Source organism: Pteropus medius, unplaced genomic scaffold (genome assembly GCF_902729225.1).
Source record: "Pteropus medius unplaced genomic scaffold, Ma_sr-lr_union100, whole genome shotgun sequence".
Lineage (NCBI taxonomy): Eukaryota > Metazoa > Chordata > Mammalia > Chiroptera > Pteropodidae > Pteropus > Pteropus medius.
In genome coordinates this window covers 28,738,684-28,765,227 of record NW_024354500.1, presented here as the reverse complement: position 1 = coordinate 28,765,227, position 26,544 = coordinate 28,738,684, and the positions used below count along the sequence as shown (strand labels likewise).

General features: G+C 35.5%; 1 protein-coding gene across 21 annotated transcripts in view; it reads right to left on the bottom strand.

The window, feature by feature from the left end:
* Positions 1–282: 282 nt before the first annotated feature.
* Positions 283–26,544, bottom strand: part of DST (dystonin) — a 404,042-nt gene continuing 377,780 nt past the window's right edge. For 5 of the 21 annotated variants that reach the window (XM_039853102.1, XM_039853100.1, XM_039853104.1 and 2 more), the window contains 16 exons: positions 25,645–25,804; positions 23,039–23,233; positions 22,415–22,543; positions 19,023–19,166; positions 18,184–18,372; positions 16,581–16,710; positions 14,747–14,910; positions 13,796–13,958; positions 12,342–12,496; positions 12,103–12,177; positions 11,125–11,142; positions 8,277–8,394; positions 5,772–5,971; positions 5,248–5,358; positions 2,431–2,554; positions 521–1,554 (listed from right to left, as the gene is read on the bottom strand). In XM_039853102.1, coding sequence (XP_039709036.1) covers positions 1,292–1,554; positions 2,431–2,554; positions 5,248–5,358; positions 5,772–5,971; positions 8,277–8,394; positions 11,125–11,142; positions 12,103–12,177; positions 12,342–12,496; positions 13,796–13,958; positions 14,747–14,910; positions 16,581–16,710; positions 18,184–18,372; positions 19,023–19,166; positions 22,415–22,543; positions 23,039–23,233; positions 25,645–25,804 — 2,338 coding nt within the window. In that variant the 3' untranslated portion in view covers positions 521–1,291. Of the gene's footprint in view, positions 1,555–2,430; positions 2,555–5,247; positions 5,359–5,771; positions 5,972–8,276; positions 8,395–11,124; positions 11,143–12,102; positions 12,178–12,341; positions 12,497–13,795; positions 13,959–14,746; positions 14,911–16,580; positions 16,711–18,183; positions 18,373–19,022; positions 19,167–22,414; positions 22,544–23,038; positions 23,234–25,644; positions 25,805–26,544 lie in introns of all 21 variants that reach the window. The other 16 variants (XM_039853092.1, XM_039853095.1, XM_039853096.1 and 13 more) reach the window with 7 other exon arrangements.

Here is a 26,544-nt window from a genome sequence, read left to right as displayed (position 1 = left end):
TTTTTTAGTGATTTATTAACTGTTTTCCCTTTGAATAGAGGAAGGCAGGGACCCTGTAGCCTCAGGGACACCGAGGTTGACATGTGGTTGGCAATTAAAAATATTTGTAGAAAGAGTATTTATGTAGTTTTTATCATATATTTATTATAATATTATATACTTGTGTTTGATATCCCCCAAACTTAGCCTGTTACACTATTAGTAAAAATACATCATACATATAACCTTTATTTTAAACAGAAGACAACAGAAAAAGTTCACTTTAAATAATCAGGTATTCCATATGTTCAAGTGAATATGTTTTATTAAATGCATACTAATATCTTTCTATAGTGAGTATACATAATAAGTTAAAATGTATATATTTATTAAATATAGATATAATACCAGAACATGATTATTTCAGATGAGAAATCAAAATAAACCCATTTTTAAGTATCTTTTGGTCACTCCAAATTGATATTGCTCATAAAAAAATACACTGATTTTTCCCTGGGGAAAAAAATTAATTCCATAGCAATGTAGTTAAGGGACATGTTTTATTTCATAGCTTTCTGCAAGCAAAACTGCTTTGATACAAAATGAGTTCAATGATACAGGTGCTACTGCCCACTCAAGCAAAAGAAAGCCTCACATTTATATGAATGCACTTTATAATTATATTCTTACAGTATAATAGGTCTAATGTCCAGGACATCTCTGGCCTCATGTGAAACAATGGCACAGAAATGCTGCAAGGTTTTCGAATATCGTAGCACTAGCAAGTGCTTAAAGTAACTTCCTGTGAGTTCTCTGTCTGATACTGCTTAAAGAACTATGCGTGGATGCGTTTGTCTTTCTGCCCTTCATCATCTTTCGGTTTACATTAAAATCATCTTGAACTATATCCTTGTGTATGTCTATAGGCATTTCAGAGTTTCCACAAAAGCAAGAAAATGTCATGAGGTATCCTTAACATTAGCTACTCATGTAGTGCTGTGGCTGTCAGAGAGGATGTGACTTACCTGTAGGTACAGGAATTGATTTTAGTGTTTGCTCCACACATTACAGTGCAGAAATGTTAGTGCATGTTAAACTCTATCTTCCCCCTCACATATGATGTGACTTTGACCCCAGAATATCTGACAAAAAAATTATACAGATAAAATAAAAAGACAAATACACAAATAAGGCCATCTGCAGAATTTTAAACTCACTTCTTGCAATATTTCACAATAATTTCTACATATTTTACATCTTTCAAACTTAAATAATAAATGCTCAAGGAAGGGCCTTGTTGGAGCCAATTGCACTATCTCTTTGAGGATTTGTCCAATTTGCTGGCAGGAGATTTCCTCTGGGGTGTGGGGATTTTGGAAGGCTTGGCTGTGGATGGCCGAGAACCTGCTCGGGGCGTAGGTCTGTGTGTTTGAGGGACAGTCTCCACGTCTGAGCACACGGACTGGATTTCTGAAATGTCAAAGTCTGATGCATCACTGCCTCGGCGGCTGCTGGCCCTGCTGCCAGCCTTGCTTCCGGCTCGGCTTCCTGGTCGGCTGGGAGTCTTCTTGGGATCTGTGGAGAAAGGGCAGAGATGGTTCACCTTTATTACTGGATCCATCTGCAACAGACTCTTGAAACCTAATGCTGCCTTAAATCTCAATGGTTTTCCTTGACACCTAGTAGGTGTCTTGACACTCAGAATATACTGTGGATTCATGGCCTTTCTCCATTGCAAAAGTGTAGGCATCCTCATTCTAAGTAGATATAATATACGAAAAGCTAGATTGGCAACCAAAAGGTAGGTTTTGGCTTACTCAACTTAAAAAACAGGATTCCATTTACTACAAACAGATACACAAAATATACCTATAATTTGAGACTACGATTTCCAAAGTTTAGTGTGTATACCCAGATGCACAGAGTGCAAACATGGAGCAAACTCTCAGGTGTCAGTTTGGCCAGAGGATAAGTAATTCAAAGCACATAGGAATTTAAAAGGCTTGGAACTTTAAAGAAGCTTCATGCTTGCTGAGCCCAGAAACCCAGGGATTAGCTCACTATTCTGTGAAGAAACCTGAGAAGCACCGGTATAAGGCCTAGTGTGGCTGGGTTTCTCCAACAACCCCAAATAGAACCCAGTATAATTTCCAAGTAGACGAAAGAATCAAGACTTTCCAGGCAGAAGGGGTAGGAAACTGTTGCAGGTTTTCTTCTGTTCTACAATCATTCTCTCAACTTTCTTTGGTACTTTCCAGAAGGGATTCTCTGGTCACTTACTCTCATGACTCATTTATTCCCTACCTTTGTTGGGGGACTGGGGCTGCATGTCATTCTGAAAGAATACAGTATCATCGATTCATAATTTCTTCCCCAATTAGGAAGAAAGGGGACTTTAATCTTCAGAGCACACTACAAACACCATTAAAGAAAGAAATGCACCACACTCACCAGCAAACTGTGTTCGGACTCTTGCGGCCGCAGTTGTTATCAAGCCACTGTCTTCTCCAGAGTGGAAGCCCTTCCCTGATAAATATCCCGGAAGTCGAAGCTTGCTTCCTTGTATTGGTGTTCCCTGTATTTAATCAGTGAAAGGACATTTCAAGATAATGCTCCTGTCCCAAGATATTTCTCTGACACCACTTTACAGATGGGTGGAAACCCTTTACTAGACCTCTCTAGAAGGCGGAGGAGGAGAAACTTTTCAATTAAATGAGGCCTGGGGTTCTCACTTGCTTATCTCCACTAATTTCCTATTCTCTCCCTGAATTCAAAGGGAACCTTTTAAAGAAAATTAATTCACATTGAAGAGAAAACACAGAAATGGAGATCCCCAAATGAGGCAAGAACAAAAAAAAAGACAAATTAAGCTGTGAGTACTTTAGTATCTTCCAGACTGTCAGTGAATATCACAGAGTTAAGAGAATAATGGTAAAAAGATGGTGTCTGCATGGTACAGAGAGAAGATGGGGTTCTGAAAAATTGTGCTTGGATATTCTGCTGATACTTTTAGGAAACTAAGCAGAAATAAATAGAAATAGAACAATAAATAAATAAGTGAAGCCTAGACAGCCATCATTTAAACAAACTTAACTGCAAAAAAAAAAAACAATAAATAAATAAGTGAAGCCTAGACAGCCATCATTTAAACAAACTTAACTGCAAAAAAAAAAAAAAAGATGTTTTATAATTTGGCATAATACCACTTCATTTCTTGGTTCTATCTATCACCTTCTATGGTCCTTACATACAAGATACCTAGGCTACATTTTGGGGTGATTCTTCTAAAATTCTAACAGGAGTGCATAGAGATATTAAAAAAATTAATTGTTTCATTATTAAATAGTTTTAAATGTTTAATAAAGCATATATAAGACCTTTTGATATATCGGGGCTGCAAAATTTTAATATAATATTCCTAATTCATTTACATATGTATTCTATCATACATTTAAGTATAAAATTCACATATGATTTGTATACATGTTAATACTTAAGTTTTCCAATTTCACATATATAATCGCAATTAATCATCTCAATCCTCCCACTTATCTAATCACAACTTTTTCACAACTTTTTTTGAGGAGGAAAGAGATTTATTTGCCCAAGATCTGACAACTCTGATCTAGTTAAATTCCTAACTAAGAATCTCAATAATCCATGAGAGAGTGAGGACCCACAATTATGAAATATATCACTCAAGGTGGCAGAATTCATTACCATGAAAAACCCAAATCGTTCTTCTCAGACCACCTGGGTTATTTTGATTTTATTGTCACAAACCCTACCTAACAGTCTTAAAGACCCTTCTATAAAGGTATATTGTTGCTGTGTTTGGTTGGTTGGTTTATGTCTGATGAGGCTATCTGAAATGAAACATAGTCTTCTATTAGTCAAAATGGCATACTTAGACTTTAATTTTGGAGACACTCTACTTTTTAAAAAATCTGAACTAACATAGTAGCATGGCCCTAAATATTTAAAACAAACACGTTGCTTGAGGTTCCTTAAACTGTTCTCAGTTTTTGCTACAACAGATCCACCATAAGTGACAGACATCTCTAGATGTAATATGTAAATAACATTAGCATTTCCCACCTGAGGGAAGGGGTGGAAATGAGAGGCTGGGGGAATGAGGAAGAGTTGAAGAATGAGTTGTTTCTGCCCCAATTCTACCCCTATCATCAATGTTATTTCCATTGTTTCCATCTGAGACAACTTTCTCTGTTTACCTCTTATTATTGATGTGAGGATTAAATAACAGATAAGTGTTTTGAAAAGCATAAAGGGCTTTCTAAAGGCACGATATGACTTTTATACCTGGATCCTGGCTTTTAACATGAAATATCTCCTTCGATTCAAGAGAAGTTATTTGGGAATCTCACTCCCCTCTCCCCCAATTATTGTGATTCTTTCTAATCAAATATGTGATTATTTATTGCCTATGTTTGTCATTTTACAGAAAAGTTCCTTCAAAAATTATATGGTTGACTTTAAATGAATGCAAATGATCCAATATACAGGTTAATCTTGGCCAATTTTAATTTTTGGGGATAAATATCTTATCCCCAAAAACCATGCCATATTAAAAAGCTAGAGCTTGCTTGACTAATAATAATCATTAAAGACTAATAATTTTGAAAATGACAGATAACTTTTTGCATGCCTAAACCCCCAACACCCTGCTCTGATGGCTAAAAGGCTTGATTCACGCCCATCCAGTGTTCTCGGGCCGAAATAAATGTAACAGACATTCAGAAGGACCTTTATAGTGAACACCCAATAAACGTTCTTTTAGTTAAGTGATTCTCTTGCAAATGATACTGTCTCTCATTCTCATCTAAAAGTTTGTCGCATTTCTTGCCTAAATTAAACATGACCTTAGGTCAGCTATAAATCAGCTATAAAAGAAACTTTACTTAAGATTGAACATAATCTCCTGTATTTCACTCTCCTAAGAGAGAAAAGTAAAATAAAGTACAAGTAGAAGAACAAAAAACGAAAACAAAAACAAAGTAGATACAATGCCTACAGGTATTACTATGTTAAGCTGACACTGTTCAAGAAGCTAAAACTAAAACTGCCTTTTCTGGTGAACCCCATATTCTCATGTCTTCCAAGAACTGTTGGGTTGATTACTTATTTTACAGAAGTCCATAAAAAGGTATAGCGTTATCAAAAAATACATTAGGGAAGAAGTAAAGCAATGTTAGTAGGTGATAGTTTCAGTTAAAGACTGTTAGACTAGAATCTGGGACCTTACGATACCTCTGCAGATGGCACGGAAAAGTCTGAGCACTCTGCTGGTTTACAAGGAGTTGACATTTTGCTGTTTGTCAACCATGGTTTACCATAATTGCGTGTTAAAGGATGGAGAATCTGTATGGAACAATGGCAAATCAAATGTAAAAGATAGCAGATAAAAAAAACAAAGCCACAGAAAGAGATATTCATAGCAAAGAGTCACATTTCACAGTAAGAATGATAACAATTAAAAATAAGTGAAAAGATTTGATGGCCTATCATACACACCAACAACGATGAAGTTTTAAAAAAAAAAAAACAATCTGAAAGGTAACCAAAGCACCTAAATAAATATTCTCTCTGTGGGCCATAGGCAAAAGCATATACTGAAAAAAAAAAAATATATATCCTTCATTTGCCTTATTGCGAGAAGGGACATAAATGGAGAAATCTGGTCCTACAAATGCTAGGGTCCTAAAACATTCCAAAGTATTCTCAAGACACTGATTTGTATAGAAGGAGGAAAATGTTTCATGCCCGCGTCCTACCTTGGGTGTGCTGGTGGCAGGGGCCTGTGGGGAGGCCACCTGGCCGGCCTGACTGGACAAGGAAGTTGATCGGTTGGGTGAAGCTCCTCGAGACGAAGGCCGCGATCTTCGGCCCCGGGGTCGGAAAGCAGCCATACCCTGACTGGCACCATCTGCTAAAATGAACTTCTCCCGAAGTTCCATGTTTGTCCTTCCTTTAGCTGGATTGCGTAACACACAACAGTGCACACAAACGAAAGAGGAAGGGAAAAAAAAAGGGGTGCTCAATCGTTTATGTGAAGAATAACCACCTGGCACCACAGATTACGCTGAGGAATTCAAGAACATCTTTTTGCCATGCCAACTCCAACTCAGCATAACAAAAAGGTAAATAAATGCATTCTTTTACAATGCATTCCTTTTGGATACAAGTAAGTTTGGGAAAGAAAAAAAAAAGTGTGTTTATTCTAACACTAGACACCAGCCAGAATACCACTATTAAAGAAAGAGTCAGCATGAAAATGGAAAGCTCATGCTAAAATATTATTAATCCACCAGCTACTGATGTCTGCATGGGTTCAGTACCCTTTCCCCACATTGAGAAGACAAGCCAGTAAAGCAGGGACTGTGTCTTTCGCATGTACTACTACTGAGGTAGGGAGAATGCCAGTATTTTAACATCGGGATTAATTAAACAATCTAATTACACAGAATGAGAGATGACCTTATTAATCGTCATGACAACATACAAACTTTCAGGTTTTTCACTTCAGTGAGGCAAGTAGTATTTTTATGTTATGCCTTGAAAAACTCTGTTTTACCAACATGCAATAACAAACTCCAGACCCAAGGATCCGTGAGGTAACCAATGATGCAACACTCATACAAACACATGTGCACATGGAGAACACTCCACAGGAACCCGACGGGCAACGTGTTAGCATGTGTTTGATCACTTCCATAACACCTACACTTACAACACACCGGAAGTGTGTGAAATTTTCAGAATTTAAATTTGGAAGCACCAGTTCAGTTGGATATGAGTTAAGCCATACGCAATGGATGAAGCGTGTTAATTTAAAACAAATAATTAAAGCAAGAATGTAAAAGTAGGAAAGAGAGAAGGTAAGAGAGGAGAGGCAAAGTGAGGGGTTGCCAACCTATAGTAGGCTGAGTAGTAGTAATTGAAGAGTTTGATTCCGAACGTAACATTTTACTCCCATGATGATGAACTAGAAAAAATGACACAGGATACCAATCACATTAAAGAATACTGTTAGCAGGAGAAGAAACAAAGTACAGTAGTTGAATATGCAAAGGGTGCTCAGATCTGGCCTTTAACACACGATTTAGAAGAAAAGTTACATCAGGAAAAGCACTCATAGGTTTGACTCAATAAGAAAAATGTATTTGGAAGACTGCCACAGTCATGCTAACTTTTCTAAGCGACCCGACAAACACTACATGTTCTAACTTCTTTGTTTCATAAACAGAGCTATATTACCTTAAGCTGCATTATTTTCAAAACATAAAACAAAAAGAGAGCTTTCGTTATTTTATTCCTGTTACAGTAATATCTTTGACTTGCCAAGAGCAGAGCTCCTGAGTAGGGTCATGTAACAACCATGGTGGCCTTAGCAGAGAGGCCAACTGATTGCATAGGAACTGTCAGACACACCTTTGTGTTTAGGTGCCAGCTCTGCAACAAAGAGGCTCACTGGAGGAACCCCGACCTCCCACTTGGTAGTCTAACAGTGCTGGCACAAGTATTTGTTGTTGTTTGTTTAAAAGGATTATGAAAATCATAAAAATCAAATCTTATTTTTGTTTGTTTTTTAAGAAAAGTGGGTCTACCGAGTAAACAGGAGCTAGCTAGAAATTGTAATCAAATGACCACTGGTAAGGTAAATCAATTAATTTAAAAATTGACAATAGGATCTGAAAAAAAAAAAAAATTAAAAGCTAACCCAGGGTCTCTTAGGCTGGGAGATATGTCAAGAGCTATAGTATTATATGTTTATGTTTTTAATGCTCTAATTTGCAACTTCAAAATAAGAGCCAAGTTAGCAGTTATCCTTTTTTTTTAATTTTGAAGTATTGATTTCCTCATCTCCCCCTAATTTTAAAAAAACTTTCACTATCCAGTATATCCTCAGTCTTTAACACTTCAATTTTCATTCCTTTTACTTTGCTATTTAATGACAGATGAAATCCTTTCCCCAGTTGTTATAACTGCTCATTGTGAAAACTGCAAACGGGAGCATCTCAAAAGAAAATCTATTCCAGTATTCCCTGCCCACCGGTCTCATGTTTATCCAAAAGAAGTAAAAAAAAATGACAAGAATAGCATGGTTTACATGACTGCCACGAGTTCTTTGGGAACTTTAGGCTGACAGACCAATGTGAAACATTCACTGCTGTAATAAATGACCAAAATCATACCCAAGAATGTTTTTGGTGCTGGAAAATAACATGAAATTGATATACTTTCATGGTGTTATTATCTTGACATAAGTACTTCCTTACCCCTGCAAGGATCATTTTTCACTAAGAACTCGTCAAGTGCCATCCATCCACCTCCAACACGAACCATCACAGTACTTCGCAGGATTCGAACAAGTCGCAGTTGCTGGGAGTCTCCAAACTGTGAAGGTGAAGAAAGAAGAACCTCTAATTGTCAATAGTAATTCTAAACTAAAGGATGATGTGTAATCTGTAGTAGCTTAAGCAACCGACTTTGACTTTTTGCTTAGTTCACAGCGATTAGTAAAATCTCAGGAAAAGGGGTTTGTAATGATCTGCGTTAGACTGCTGCATGCTGATTGAGCCCAAAGGAAATAGTTTGAAAAAGGATAACAAAGGTTATCGAGTATAATATTAAAGATTTTTTCTAAAAATGATTTTTCTTTCTTCTGACAGATACAACATTAGTAAGGCAGTGATTAAAAAATGTTTCTAGAAATTAAACACAGCCATGAGAATAAGCACTGGCCCACTTGCCCAGGATTTATAGAAAATAAGATGACTCTAAAGAAAAGTTAATAAAGTCTGATTCTTCTTCATTAAGACTTCCTCTTCCACTAAAACTGTTTGCCACTGAATTTGTGAGAGAAATATTCATAAACTCATTCTGTTTTCTCTGAGAGCAGTTTCAACTTAGGGAATATAAAGTAGTAAATAAACATGACCAATAAAAATTTCACAAATAAAATTTCTGCATCACTAATGATCTGGTAAACCAACTTGTTCAAGATTAATGTGCCCTTTTAGATTATTATAATATTAGGACATTCACGGACATTATTAATGATACAGCTTTCAAATCTAAAAGGCTTTCTCTTCAAGCTGTTTGTACCATAACCGCTGGCACTAATAAGCAATTGTCTTATTTTTGCCCTTTCAATGGCTCTCCAATCACTTGGATATGCTATAAATTCTGCAAGTCCTGAAAAAAATATCTAGACTACAGGTAGTTTCTGATGATAAGGTTTATTTGTTTTGAAAGCCCATGAGAAACAATTTTATACTTTTAAATCATTTCTAATAGGCTCATGTCCAACTTATAAAACACACCATACTGAATTTCACGGTTGTCAACCTAACAGATACCATAGCAAAATAAACAGTCAATTAAACATAACTGGCTTCTTTTTTAAGGCAGGTAAAATACATTTGTGACTTTGACTATTTGTCTGGGCTCATGACAGATAAATAGAAAACTTTAAAACTGCTACTTTTCGGTAAGCTTTACCACTGTTTCAGGAAACAAACCCTGAAACAAAGACGACCATTCAAGACCCTGAAACTCAGAAGGACCTATAAAGCATGTAAAGTGCACCAGCAGGAACTCATGCATTTTACATCAAACATTTTTATATTGTTATTTCTAAGTCCCTTTTTAAGCCTTGAGATTTAAACTTTCCTATATTGAACCTGTTCCTGAAATGTAATCAAAATGCAAAAATCGAAATATATCTTTATTTTGTTAGAAAAAATTTGGTGCTGCTAATAAGCAAAGGGAAAAGAGGGGATTTAAAGAAAATTACCCTTAAGGAACCAGATAATTAGAACAGACACTTTTGGTCCAAGATTACGTTCAAAACAAAAGTTTTAAGAAACTAACTACTTTATAGAGATGAAATTTCAATTCTAATAAACATAAATGATTTAAAATTTTATTTTGAGAGGATATTCTCTAGACAACTAACGCTGTCTTCAGAATTTCCCTAATTTTCCCAAGAGCCAAATTGTGAGACAAGAAAAAATTAGACTGATGTTGTTCTTTGTGTTTGCAGTGAAGAAGGCCTTTTGAAGTGAGTATTATACCCTCTCTACAAATTAAAGATGCCTTCTCAATTGCTGACTCGGAAAATAATAAGGATGGAAAAGTAAATTTTTATGGATCATAACGGATGAAAGAGTTAAAAACAACTATTCAAAGTAACTGAAAATTTCTATTTGAAAAAAATTGTTTGCTTGCAATAAATGTGGATCATAGATAATTTGAAGCTTAACATGTAATACAGGCTTAAAAAGTGAGTGGCAGAGTAATAGCTAATATGATATGGTCAGGTAATATAAATAGCATGATTCTTTCCAAAAGTATACAGTAAAAAAAAAAACAAAAACAAAAACAAAAAAAAGCTCTTCTTGTTTAAATCAAAACATGATTTCTCTTGTTGTTAGTTATAAAATTTTGATCATGGTGCAGTGCCACTGAATAGTTTATACTGACTTAAATGTGAGGTCAAAATGGAATAGTGTGACGTCAAGATGTAAGTTACAAGAGATACATTTCTTCAAGGAATAACCATTCAAAACCTCCAGGGTTAAAATTTCTACTGAGAGGATGCAATGCCCTAAGTCAATGATTTAGAACAAAGAGACAATAGCTGCTTTGGAGAGGACACACTTCTGTGGCTGAGTACCACTGAGATCTCTGACTACCCTGTCTTTCTGTGTCACTGCCTGATGCTGATCCTTCTCTAGCTACTGTATACTACGCATCCTCAATGGTTAAACACTTTTGAGGCTATGTAGAAATGTGGGTTCTAATGAGTACTTTCACAAAATATATGCTAATAGTATTATCAAAAATGGGAACTGAAAATTGCATTTGTAACACGGTAACCAGCCAAGCTAAAATTCATTATCTGGTTTGCTTAAAAGTAATCTCCTCATTTGAGACACAAGGCAAAAAGGAATCCTAGACCAAGGACCCTTATAGCGTTTACAGAAACACCACGCCAACCAACAATGTAGTAGCTAGGGGGGCAGCATGGGAAAGATTGGCCATGGCAAGCTTTAATGGCTATGAATTAAAGTTAAAAAAAAAATCATCAGGAACTTGAGAATACATTCCACTGATTTATACCTGATTTCCCAGGAAGAACTGATAAAAAATAAAAATAAAAAATGGAAGAAAGATATAATTAGTTCAACAGGAAACTTTCCATATGGCTCTAGAACACACACACACACACACACACACACACACACACACACACTCTCTCTCTCTCTCTCTCTCTCTCTCTCTCTCTCTCTCACTCACACTCCAGGCTCCCAGATATAGTATCTAGTTGAGAGATGTGCAGGTATCCAATTGTCCCAACCTCAAACCCAAGAGTCACAAAATTTTCCACACAAATTTTCTGAAAATCTTTGGGTTTCAAATTTAAGTTAAAAATTCAAATACTTAGATCAATATTTTTCAGCATGGAAGTATAAAAAGTAAGAATAAATACTGTTTCATTTGGAAGTAATATAGTATATTAGGGAAACTCAGCACATTTCCTATCTAGCTACTACATATAAGAGATTTTCCAAAAAAAAAAAAGAGGAAGAGTGACAAAGTCACATTGGTCTTCAAGTAATTGTTCTGAAGAAGGTGAACCGAGTTATTGAGATTCTGAATAAGAGAAAAAAAAATCACTGCACAAGTGGAAAACATTGCCTCTTTTTCATATTTATAAAAATGAGTCAACATTTTTAACTTCATGGTAGTGGCTTGGAAGAGCATTGTTATTGAAAATATGAAAACTTACCTCTAATGATAATAAAATATAGCCCAAAGCAATATGAAGAAATTTACATATGTGAGAGGTATTTTTCTGTGAATAATTTTTTCCTTAAAAGTAATATACATGTTGTACATGACAAAGATATGTCCTCATATACAAAATACAGGCTATTTCTATATAACTTAAAATGGTAAGAATTAGAAATTTATATACCATTAAATTTTGAAATAAAGTAAAAATAAATAACTCTTGGAAAATGATGCAGATCAAGTTATATAGAAATTTCAATTTTTATCCTTTAAAAGAACTTTAAGGTTATTTTGAAAACTTACCCTGTATTTGTTATCTCCAATCTGTTCAACTTGAAATCGTTTTGCACATTTACACTTAGCTACCTGTCTTGTCACCTGCCAAAAACAATGGTGAAGTATCCACTTTAATATTAGCATTACACTGAATCCTTAAAATCTTGACACGACTACTGAACATGGAAATAAATAAAATGGCTGCACGAACTGTGCAGAATACACTACACTATTACTGTTGCAAGCAATGGAAAGATAGTGAGTACCTCATCTTCGATTTTGTCAGCATCAGTGATAGGTTTATATGCATCTTTATTTGGGTGAAGGGCGGCTACAAATTCATAGTAGTCAATATACCCATCGCCGTCTCTGTCAAAGATGTCTGCAACAGCGCTCATCTCTAGGCGACTGGTTGGGAATTCTAAAATTTTCAAAACAATAGTAAGTAGCATTACTGAGGCATAATTGACAAATAAAATTGTAATATATTTAAAGTACACATTGTAATGATTTGATATATGTATACACTGGAGAAAGATTCCTCCCATCTAGTTAACACATCAATCACCTCACATACTAATATACATATATATATATTTTTGGTGAGAACACTTCAGTTCCACTCTCTTAGCACATTTCAATTATACAATAGAGTGTACTCAGCTATAGTCTAAAGTTACACATTAGATCCTCCAACCTTATTCATCATATAGGTGAAAGTTTGTACCTCTTTTACCAGCCCTGATGTATTCCCCCACCCCCAGACTTGGTAACCACTTTTATATTCTGTTTCTTTGAGTCTGACTTTTTATTTAGATTCCACATATACATGGTAATTAAGACATTCTCTGAATAAGCCATAAAATATTCCCAATGAAAGTTAATAAAACCTGCTACTTATGATAAAATTTTACAAAAAGATTTGTCTTTACAAAAATGAAAGTGTCCTAACTTGTTAATTCTGCCTCAAGACATTCTCTCTCTATTGTTCATTTTAATCTTAATGTGGCTGTTTGAATTATCAAGGTCACCAAATATATTAAAATCCTTTTTAAAAAACTGATTTACATAATAACAAGTTAAACCACTCTATATGTGACCTAAATTTATCTTTCATTATTACTGGGATTAATCATTTGAAATTGCTGTTTTTCTAGGTTGAAAACTGTTAAATATTAGTAAATTTCATATGGTTCAACTATCACTTTACATAAGGAATAATTTCTATAAAATTTAAGAATCATTTCCAATAACATGTGCCAGAGATATCACATACACATGACCGAACCATCAAAGAAGACGACGGCACATACCTTCAGAAGTTTATATTATAGAGTTCCAATTTCCTACTAATGACAATGTTAGATCAAAATGTGAATTAGAATGAATAAGAAAGAGACTGACTTGCATTTATTATTTCCCATTATATGCTAGGTGACACGGACAATCTAAGAATCAAGTGTTATTAACTTTATTATACTAATGAGGGCATAGCTTCAGTAATGTGAAGGAATCTTTCTGTGGTTACACAATTAGTTAAGTTTGCCTGACTCCAAATCCATAAGTTTTACCACGGGCACTTTTTTCTGGTGACTTCACAGTCGAGTTTAAAGGTCATGCTTTATTGGTCACACAAGTTTACTGGCCCCACAATTTTAAACTGTGCTTATTTTTTTTAAAAAAAAATACATCAGTTTCAGTCACTTCTCTTGGGACTTACTCGAGGAAAGAATCCCATCAATAAATTCTTGTCGGGTTATTTTCCCATCCTGATCTTTATCGATTCTCCTGAAGAAGTCCATCACCCGAGATTTCTTGTGATTCATCCATCGCATGTATTTTTTGCGCCAGATATCAAAATCGAAATTAGCAAATTCCCTCAGCTGAAAAGGGCAAAAGGCATTTTGGCTGAGTTAACATCATGCTCAAATTATATCTTATACTATATGAATAGCGTTATTTTTAATGAGCCTCTAGATAATACACATATCTTTCCCACTTCAAGGAAATGTATCATCTTGCAATGTATCATTTCGCTGGCGAGTTCATTTCATTACTGTCACTGTTTTTCTTTACAAATAGAGGAAGCAAATAAAACTCCTCAAAAAGTCAAATAGAAAACTTCTGATAGTGCCAAAGTCACAAAGGTGGTGTGCATGCCCTAATGTAGCACATTGGTAAGTTCTCCTCCCATGGGGTAGCAGGCCCAGCTCAACAGTGCTTATGTAACTCCTCACTCTCTCTGCTCTTTGCCACTCTAACTCCCCTAGACTTCTAAAAATTTCCCAATTTCAGAATCTGAAACTCTAAATTTCGGATCATAGAATATACATAATAGAAATATCTGAATTCTAAATGGTTCTATTTGCCAGTTAATACCACCAAGCAAAAACATATGTCGAGCTACATCTTTTCTTAAATCTGCTTCCAATTATGTTAAAACATATTAGTTTTCTACTTCATTGATCCCCTAAATCCAAGTCCTGTATATCAGGGTTTTCCCTCCTATAAAAATGTACATACTTGTGGTATCAATTTTAGAAGTAAATATACACTCAAATAGCAAGAGTTGGCTTATCTAACTCTTGTTGAAAAAAAAAAATCAAGATTTTTACGTGTTATGGTGAATGACAATACGGTGTTAAATACACATATATATGAGTTTTCTAACCTCTTCTAGTCTGTCCAAGGCGTCATTAAGCTTCCTCCTTCTTTCCAATGCGAGGAGCCAGACTTGCTGCCATTTGCTCACTAATAAGTTGACCCTGGGATTCTTGGTTTCGATTTGTGTCTGTGATCCAGAGGGATATAAGCTTGATGCCGGAAAGCGTTTTCCTGTTAAAATATAACTTTAGTTAGGGTGGCAGTTTCCAGGGTTCTGAAATAATGTAAGGCTTGGCCCTTTCTGTTCCTAGCTAAGACTGAATCAATTTAATTACCAGATATTACAAATAGAAGTATCCTATTTAGATGATACATAATGTCAAGGTACGAATCTGTTTCACTTATTAAGGGTCACATACTCTCTATATAAATTGAAGAAATATATCTTGACAGGTGTTTACATACTGGAAAGCTCTCTCAACAAATTTATGCTTAAATCAGTTTCCAGCTCAAAATCTATGCCACATCCATGACAATGAAGTACAACGTGCTCCTCCTCTTTGTTAAGGCATGGTAAAAGAAATCTCCCAGGGCACTTACATGTAGCTTAGAATCTGTTATATAAACCTAGCTGCCCTTCTTAGAAAATATAGCTGAAAGCACGGCAGGTGAGGGCAAGAGGCACTGAGCATTCATTAGAGTCAGAGCAGGACACTTTACAATCCCAACCAAATATGGTACGTGCACAGGATCCCAGCTTTCATCCAAGTCCACTTTCCACTGAAGTTGTGTGTTTCCTGTGCATACTCATATCCCAAATTACTGCCTTATTAAAGTTTTCTCCTTCTTTCTATTTTTCGAGAGTTTCTATAACTTTACAGAACAATTATCTCAACACATTCTCCTCACCAAACTAGCTAAATGTGGCCTAGAAAAATCACTGACCTAAGGTCTTATATGAAGTTGATGTTCAAGCTAGGATTTACCCAGAATTCCTAACTCCCATAGGACTTTACATATATAAAAATATCAATAGCTAATACTTATTAGGAATTAGATGCCAGCAAATATGCTAAGCACGTCATACACATCAGCTCACTTAATCCTTGCCACAGCCCAATGAGGTTACAGTTATCTCCTTTTACAGATAAGGAAACTGAGGCTCAGAGAGAGAGTTTAAGTAACTTGTCCAAGGTGTCATTTCCAAGTTGGGAAGTGGTGGAGACAGCCAAGGAGTCTGCCTCCAGAGTTCTTAACCGCTTTGTTACCTTGCCTCCTTGTGCAACATATTTACTACGGTAGGTCTGAAACCATTTTTTTTAAGGCACCATGCAGAAATATACAAAATGATATAAATTGTGCTTCTTTTGCATCTTCTCCAAGCTAGCTATCATTGTTTTTAATTATCACTTCATTGAATCAAGGTCGCTGAAGAGGTAAATAGAACATGGGCAAAATCTATCAGATTACTGGTCACTAATGAACAGCTAGGTCAAGAACTTTACCCAGGTCATGATCATTTCTGTTGCATTCCACTTTAAGGTTATTTATATTACAAAAGCAATATGAGATGATTCAAAGGGGTGTGTGTGTGCGTGTGTGCGTGTGTGTGTGTGTGAGATGATTTCTGTTCTTGTGGCAAATTTTTCAATTCCTTCCAGAGAATCTGAAAGATACAGATCAAGCCAATAAAGTTCCATATAAACAACTGGATGTATCTTTTCTTTATTTTTAAATAAGTTGCTAGAAAACTTGAGCCCATGTATTCTTTCAAGAAAACCTTTTATGATGGAGAGTTCACGCAGAATTACCAATTGCTCTGAAATTTCAAACGACAAATCAAAATAAAAGAAAACCAACTTCCTTGCTTAACTATCTTCGTTTTAAAGAAACCGGCTTACTTCCTGCTCGCCCTTTATCCAAGACTGGAATATGGGACTGTAATGAGGAGGGATCAGCCGTTCTCCTCTTATAGGTCTTGGTAACTTTATCCACATCAGGTTGTTTTCTGGTCATTTCCTCCATGAAGGTCTAAAATGAAAGAAATGATATCAATTAAATACAGGTATACCAGAGAAAACCACCATTAGAAATGAACTAAAAACAAAAGGATAAAAGGACCATGCTATTGTTTCTGAAAAAAGAATAAAACATTGTGTTTTATTTTTAGGAGGGAAAAATGTCTAAATATCATAACATAGTGTTTACTCATTTCTAAAGAATACAAAATATTAGAGCTGGTAAATAATTACGGCATCACCAAAGTAATTTGTTTTACTTTGAAGACCACACATGGGAGCAGCTGTCTGAACAACATAACCTTTCTGTGCGCCAACCAGGATCAAGCATCCAAGCTCTTCCAGAAGGATCTTGAAATGAGCATTTGTCTACAAAGGAACTAGTTAACTGGGGTGGTCCCTAGGACTTTTCTGTGCCACATTTTATCTACGTATTTGAAATATTTAAGGTGGCTTTGATATACAGTGACAAAGAACATAGACATTAAATGTGGATATATCTTAAATATTTCTGTCAATGAATATGTTAAGCTAGGGAGGGTAAAAATAATTCACGTTAAAGTTTATATTTAAAAGACTTGACTATCTTTTCATTTTTTATCTTATCTCCCGAGGTTTATTATTATTGTTGACTAGGTATCCCTATATCTGGAATATGTGGCAAAAGCAGAGACTGGTGAAAGCGATGAGGAAAGGAGGAGGCAAACAAAAGTGAAAAGTGAAGTAACACATTTCTGGAACATGAGTCACACTGGAGAACTCGGATCACTTTAATACCTCTGATCGCAGACAACATGGCCTGAGACACTGCAGGGCCACTACGGACATTGATATCTTACACTTTTATTAAAATATAATATCACTGTTAACTGCTTTACCAACTACGTTGACACAATGTTTCCCTTTGTAAATGTATATTAAACTAAAAAGCAAACAAATAAATCAGAGTTAGTGTGATGCCCATCATTTCAGAGTTTAAAACAAGTAGGATATACAGGAGAAGTAATTTTTTTTTTTTTTTTTTTAGCAAGACTATAGATAAGTACTTGAAGTACTTACAGTCATCCTGTGAGATGTTTAGGGACAGACAGCAGAAAATGCAAACGTGGAGCAATAAAACAAGGGAGGGCGAGACTGCCAAAGAGAGCAGAATGAAAGGAGTAGAGAGCTGAGGACAGAAGTAAGGAGAGCTGCTATTTAGAAGGCAGGAGAAAGGGCGGGAGCCAATCTGAGACAGTGTCATGTGAATATAACTTCACGGAGGCCAGAAAGGAAAGAGTTTTGGGAAGGTACCAGAATTAGAGGATAGACCATCAAAATTCAATAACTGTGAAGAGAACAGTTTTAAGGCAGAAACCCATTTGGAAGGAGATGAGTATTTTTGAAGAAGTGAAGGTAGTAAGCACAAAGCAATCTTATGAGAACTACAGCAGTGAAAGAAAGAAAACGTCTGAGAAGACAGGGCTTGGGATGACATTTATTTTACCTGGTGTTCTGCAATGAGGGCTTTCACTTCTTCGATTTCCTGGGGGATGACTTCTTTATCCTTATCACTAAGCGTAGTTTCAGCCCACTGCAACCAAGCCAGCAAAGCTTCCAACAATTCCTGTTTAGCAATGAGCCCAGCCAGAGCACTCGCTAATCTCTGCTGATGTTGTTTCGCCCAGGCCAGTACCTATTGAGAAATAGAAATTTCTCTGAATTTCTTCCACCCTGGTGAATAATTTAATTCATGTAAAATATACAAAATTTAAATGTAAATTAGGATCGTACTGGGCTAGACCCATAACACTTCTCATCTTTCTAGACCCAGCCTGTGGAGGACATGAGAGCCCTCTATGATGCTCATCACCTTCAGAGGTTTAGAGATGTATGTCAATCACCCAGGCTTCCTTTGCTCTCTAAAGTTCAAATACACATTCTCTGAAGGATCAAGTACACTTACTCCATGTAGCACAGAGTGGAAAGAAAAATAGCTAAAATCTTCAATATAGCATTAATTTACTTTGTGTATGCCATTCATTTCACAAGATATACTACCCTGAAATACTATTCAAGTGCTTGGTTATTCAATAGACGCAATGTGGAAGTGAGACAAAAATTTATACATATACCAAGCATTTGCCTTTTCATGTTTCAGGGACATGGATGCAAAATTCCCTTAACTCTTTCAAGAAAAAGATGAGATGCACACAGGAAGATTATTTTAAAAGAACATTTTTTCTCTGCAGAAGCCTCATATTCCCATGGCCGTAAGTGCATCTTAACTGCTGAGGTTTCCATATCCTGATTCTCTGCTCTAAAGATGATCTGAGACACACTGACCTCCTCAAACCTGGCCCGGATGATTGTTATCCAGTGCTTAATGGTGGTGATGGAGTCCGGGTGGCAGATGGCCAAAATAGCATCTCCCATACTGGTAGCTTTATTGAGTGCAGCTCGCTTTTCTTCCAGTTTCTTCATGAATTCCTACAGCAGAAACAAAGACTTCAATTAGCTGTTGGCACTGGCTGAAAACAATTTGACTATCAAGAGTTAAACAAATAAACGAGAACATTGACTGGTTTATCTACAGCTGAAAATAATCCACTAATTGAGAATTAAGGGAGAAGGGACAAAAATAGGAAATAAATTACTTTCTAATACATATTTTAAAATATAGGATAATAACTCATGCTTTACAAAATACATTTTAAAAACACTCTTTCCTAAATTTGGATATATTATAATTACATTTCTAATGGAAAGTAGGATTAGGAGAGACAGTAATACCAGAAATAAAATTAATATCGATTGCAATCAAAACGAAACAAAACAAAAATCTCCTAACAAATAAGACAAGGAAGCTGGTATTTAAAATAGCATTAACTGTGTCAGGAAAGATATAAATATGTACAAAAAAATAAAGAAGTGCTAAGGAAGAGGGATGGCTGGGCAAAAAGTTATAAATGATTGGAGGTGTTGGAGAGAGGGCACAAGCGTCCAGGCAGGAAGGAGTGAGGGGGAGACCGGAGGGAGTGGGCCTGACAGTGGGCCAGCCTGTGTGTGAACTGTCCTCAAAGACCAGTAAGAACTGCTCTTTGCCCCAGCAGGATAAGTAAGCCTCAACAAGTCCAAGGAAAGGCTTTTGAATGGACTTTTTTTATAAATGTCTCACATACATCACTGTTACTTTCTACCATCAAAACTGTATCCACAGATACATGGATCACAGAACTCTGCAAGTGTGGTTAAAAAATGAGGACCTCTGCCCTAAAATGGGTGACATGCTTCCAAAACCTCACACAGGATTAAAGGGATCCATAGACACTCTAATCTATCTGGACCTCCATGCTAAGAAGGGTTCCTTGGTCACACTGACAAGGGTGCCAGAGGCTGCAAACATAGCTGACATGCATGCTATTCATGCCATGTGACTGGGATGATCATCTGAAAATATGGGTGTTTACTACAAAGTCTAGTGACCTTTTGTTTTTAATTTCTGTGAAGCAGCTCTGTCGTATACCTCCTACTTGGGCATTTTGTTGTGCTAAAATAATTTGTTTACATACATATCTACTAGATCTTAAGGTCCACCAAATCAAGACTGTCTTATTCAATTTTGTGTCTCTGTGATTAAATAAATGCTTTTTAACCTTTTATTTACATTTTTTTTTTCTGCTGTGGAGTCAAGGTTCACTGAACAATACACTTAACTAATATGACCTACTTTTTAAATACCATGGCCTACTTCTAAAAATATTTTAATTTTCCCCAACATGTACCTTCTTAAAAGAAAAAGAAAAAACCTTACTAGGAAGAGAAATCCAGAGGTTAATAACAGCTGTCCTTTTTTCCAGAGGGCAGATGATCTGACCATGTACTTTTAATCACTCCTACACCTAGAAAACCCTAATCCTGCCTGGAATGTCACCTCTCTGCTACGTTGTCTGTACTCTTCCAATCTCATCTGAGTGCTACCTTACTGGTTTGTGCTCATGTGAGAAAGCTTGCCATTTTCAGAAACTGAATTATGCTGAGAAGTTTCAGTCCCAGGGCTAAGAAATTAAATTAAATATTCTGTTTTTCTCCTATTGGTGAATGCGTGAAGGGAAGCAAAGGAAATGAAAAAGTATGAGTAATGTTATTGCAAAATATCATTACTAAGAAGCCCTTTATAACATTACATGTTATTTAAATGGCTTATGCTATTTTAAAATATTGAAAGACAATTATAGTAAGTCCTCACTTAACACTGTTGATGGGTTAACACTGCAACTTCAGACTTAACAAAACCAATTTTACCATAGGTTAATTAGTATAAACAAGAGTTAGGTTCCTACAGCACCTCATCAATGTTATAATGAAATGACATTATTGGAAGACCTATTGTATTTGAAAAAACCACTACCTCTGCTCTAGATATCTGCCTCCTGATGTTTCTAGGGGTTTCCTGGTGCTGCTGTGAGGGTGGTGAGACCATAAGTGGGCTTTTTTTTGTAGGATGTTAGATATGAACACTGGGCTTCAAGGGACTACTCTGAGACCCAAGGCTAAGTACGTTAGAGGAACTCAATGCTGGCTGATGACTAGCCTATGTAATATAATATAAACTAGACTTTCAAAAATATTGAACTGAATTAAAATTTACAATAAGTTTGATATAATTTTCCTACTCTTACATCCTAACTTCAACATTAAATGGTGTATGTAGCATTTCATTCCTCCAGATAATGTCACAGAAGCTCACATCACTTTTATTAATGACAAAGCAATATTTCATTGCTATAGGTTATGCAACCTATCACTGAGAGAGCATAGCAGTTAAAATAAGAAGACTCTGTAGATGATGTAATCCATGCTACACTAGAATTAATGATGTATTTCCAACCTGACCTCGACCTTCAATGGTGAAAGGGATTCTTTAAAGTTAATAGGAAATGCTAACATCAATACATTTTGAGTGGTAGTATTGCAAATTCCTGATTTTTAGAGTCAAAGGTTAAAAAACATGTTAAGAGCTCTCTGAACCACTCTCTTAGGGGTTTTGCTGTTTAATACATTATCACAGGAAAGAGCTGGATCGGAAACTCAATGGCCAGATTTTTACTTAATTTATTCAATAGCATATCTACTTGTATAGTTGATTTTTTAATTTATAATTTATATTAGAGTTTTTAAAAGAATTTAAGGTGACTCAATTAAAAAACAGAATTGGCAGAGGCTTAAAAATACAATTTGAAGACCAGTTATTAAATTATCTCCTTTTCTTGCTTATAAAAGTCAAAATGATTAATTTACAATTCTAATGGTATAATTCTTCCAAACTGCTCATTAAGGAAGTTTCATCCCTAAAATGCACATGAAAGTGAAACAAAATTGACCAATTTTGGTCAGAAGGCAAATAACCCCCTAGAAAAATCAATGTGCTTCCTAAAGATAGGAAGCAGAGTGACTAATTTTAGAATAATCATTTTCTTTTAAAAAATGATTATTTTTTCTCTATTAAAAAAAAAAAAAACCATGAAAAGATAGCTATATATACCTGCGTATCTAGGAGCACGGAAACATACCTAGGTAAGCAAGGAACGCACGGGTAAATTCTCAAATGTACCAGATCTTTAATTATCTCTCAGGAAGGAAAATATTCACACAGTTGACATTTGCAATCATGAGTCTATTTTCTCTACTTTGTTTGATTTTCTCATTTAGTTTTACTTGGCGTTTAAGTAACTCACTTTATGCTGATCAATGAGAGTCCGAAGAGCATCATCATCATCTGGGAGAATGCCATGGAAACGAAGGGTTTGCTCTGCTTCAGCCAGCCACTCCAAGAGGGCATGTACCACCGAGTGAAATTCCTCCGCCTGACAGTGCACAGAGACACACACACCCCAAACAAGATTCCCAAATACGCTTGTTAGTGTAGTAGATTTTTCCTCTTAATGAAAATAAAATTAATTCATTATAGGCACTATTCCCATTAAAAAGATAAAGATATATGGTGCTGCGTTTTACAAATGTAAGAAAACATCTAATATATCAGAAAGGCTTAAATGAAGAATAATTCACCATTTTAACAATCTGATTTTAGATAACTGGCAGCCCATTATAGAGTTAAGCTGAAAAATTACTCAAGCAGCACTTTCATGTGAAGATTAGAAAACCTCCCTCTGTAGTAACTGAAATTCTTGGGAGAGGAACTCGGGAAAAGGACCAAGGCAATGATGCTATAAGAATTTCCTTCTCCGTGACTGTCCTGGTGAAGAAATGAGGAGCTTCACAGTTCTTCATGAGCATATTTCTTGTTGAGACTTCAATACCTTCTCACTATGCCCAGCTGGAATTTACATGACTTTTACCTGACGCAGAGCTGCTTCTAATCGCGTTTGCTTTGATACAGAAAGTGCACACACGGTCTCCCAGCGTGTGCTTAACTCCTGCATCTGGACCTGGACCCAGGAGGAGTCATCTCGGCTGCCTTCTATGAGCTCTCGGGCCGAGCGCTTCAGGGCCTGCACGCTGCTGGTCCTCTTCCCCAATTCCTTTTGGAAGGCCTACGAAAACCATGTTTTTATAGAAATTTTTAGTTACAAAATCAAAACAGTAAAATGTACTGTTTGAAATGTATATGTGTACATAATATCAGGTACAGATGTATAGATCTCTAAGACCTACAGTTGAATGACCCCTATTTTCACAGCATCTTCAGATCAGACCCGACACACGGCTCCTATCAGAGGAGTTACGGCCAGTCTTGTATAAATTTGCTCACTCTTCTCATGTTCTCCTGAGTGAACCACCTTATTTTCTAAATAACACTAGATCTAAATAATAGTGGCCACCCTTCTTCATTTCAATTCCACACACGCACAAAAATGCATCAAATTCCTTTTTTTCTAAGATTCTTTAGTATGGTGTCCCAATTCCTCTCAAAGAAGGAGTAAGTGCCAAGCAAGTGTTGCCCACCACACTACTCTCAATTAGTAAGCATATCTAAGGGACTAACAAAGCCTAACGAAGCAATCCTGGGGTTCTTCACGGCGGTGCTTAGAGATAAACGCAGGGAATCTCATAGGGAGTTGGCATGTAGTCCTTTTTTCTCTATAACATGCTTTCATCTTTGGCAGCATCCTGAGTACTAACTCATAACATCAGATTTTAAAAGCTTAAATCCTTATTTGTCATCTTGGAGCAAAAACTTTCTGTTTTATTTTTCTCCTATCTAATTTTGACAAACTTTGATATGCCAGCAGTTAAACTGGTTTCTTTTGGCCAATAGACTTTATCTAAGAAATGAGCTCAAGGTTCTTCATTTCTGATCCAAGAGCCTGTATGTAACAATTACATCTTTCAAATAACCAACTTTATGTATAGAACAGAATTAACTTGTTTATCTAAAAAATCATCACAAATGACTATTACCAAGCACATTTTTAATTTCGGCTCTATTTTGATACTCAGAGCACTCATAAAAGAGAGCCCATTGAAAACAATAAAAAAATACTTTGATGAATTCTTTGCTGATTTCACTCTATTAGTGTTAACTAATGAGATGTTCTTGCGGATAGACACACACAAATGCACGAACCCATGCATGGAAGGTAGTGTCTAAACATTTTATCTGTGATCGGACTAGTCCAATATTTCTGAGCAGACTTTCCAATGTACTTTGTATACTGAAACCTCTTCTTGAGCCGTCCAATTGTATTACTAATGCTGAATGATTAATTCATTCTTGATGACCTTTAATATATAAAAAAAAACTGGCAAGTGCCTAGGGGAGTAAATATTTAGACAGTGAGCTTACAAAAATGGCATTTATGTAAAAAGTAACATTACACTATTCATTACTCATTGAACAAATGCCAGGGAATGAAAAAGTTTGTGTTAATCATGCACAAAACATTTGTTTTAATATAGACAAAGCAACATAATTTTTTAAAATTTTAATTTTTGCATGCCTGATCAATGTTCTTCATTTACTCTTCTATTTTCTAATACTCAAAATAGCAAACTCTTTTTCATGGACATAATGAAATAATAAAACCAGAAAAGGGGAAATAAATATGCAAAAGGACCAACATGTAAAAAAAAAAACAAAAACAGATAATATCAAAATAGCATAACCAGAGAAATATAAAGAGAACATTTTAAAGTGAAATAAATTTTTTGAACTCAAAAACTATAGACGGGAAATAGAACACAAATTCAAGTACAGTGCTGCAAAGTATCTATATATAAAGTCAACTCTGATACAACCATTCTACACTGGTATTGTACCTCATGTTGTTTTCAAGGCTCTTTAAGTTATAATACAGCATTTGATCATAATCTAGGATCTTATACTCAGTATCAGCTGAACATCTCGAAAATGACCATTGATTTGCCCAGTAGTTTAACATACATATCAGAAAGTTACAAGGAAACCAATTTTCTTGCAGTAATAATCAAAACCCTCATAACATTTGCTGTTGTCTCATAAATTGCTGTAGTTCAGGCAGCAAGGTTAAACCAGTTTTTAAAAGCAGAAAACTGATCATGACCTCCACAGATCATGTCACAAATCTATTCAACTTATGTAATGACTAAGTTCCAGGTCACTGAATGAATGATTTTAAATTATATTACAAAATTATTTAAATGAATAAAAAAAGATTGTAAAACATTCTTGAAACATCTTTTAAAGCACCAGAGAATAAAATCACTTTCCAAGTTCTAAAAAGGTTTTAGATCTGGAAATTAAAAACAGTATTATATCACTGATACTAAAGTAATTTTCCTACATCACTTTTAAAGTTGACTTCCTGATACTGGTCAAACGTGCACACATTTTAATATTAAAGACTGTTAAGGTAGTATGATATGATACACACTTTCTAGATTTTAAAAGGCTAAGTTAAGTGGTTAGTTTCCTCTATTCTCAGAATAATCTAATGAGGTCAATAAAATGTCCAGATAACTATACCTTGTGATTATCGATCAGATTCATCACTAAATCAATGTCTCCATGGACAGGCTGGTCTTCTGCCAGCTGGGGTTCAACTCTATATAACCAGTCAATGAGGGCCTGCAGGGCATCTGTGAATTGTCCAGAAAACAACAGGGCTTCCTCCAATTTGTTTTGTCTAGGGAAAAAAAAGGTAGAAAAATCAATCTGAGCAACAAAAAGGCTACCCTATACATTCAAACAGCTAAAATTCCTTTATGAAGCTTGAGCAGTATTTGAGAAAAAAACAACATATTGGCATTTACTGCTGTTTTTTGGCTTTCCTTAGAAAATAAGAACACTTTTCTCAAATGTTCTCTTTGATTCTTTAAATACATGGCATCCGTTCCAGGAAAATTCCCTCATCATTACCTCTAGAAATCACTGAACCCTTCAGTTTCTTCATAAAAAAATGCCTTTTAAACTAAAAATAATAATAATAATTTTTTTAAATTTATGTTTTAAATTATCATACGGTAAACTTGACTTTTTGGGGTATATGGTTCTGTGAATTTTAACATATTTATGGATTCATGGAACTACCATCATAATCAAGATACAGAACAGTGCCATCATCTAAAAAATCTCCCTCATGCAGTCTCTTTATAGTCACAGCCTGCCTTCATCTCTAACCCCTGGCATTTACAGATCTGTCTGCCATCACTAATTTTTTTACCTTTTAAAGAATGTCATATAAATAAAATCATTTATATGACTATATGACATTGTAAAAAGCACATAACCTTTTGAGATGGGAGAGACAATTTTAAGGAATTTAAAAAACACACACGAAAAGCCTATTGCAAAAGTTCCCTAGAAGTGAATATAGTATTTTATTTAATCCTGATACTGACAAAAGTAATTAGACTAAGGAAGAAT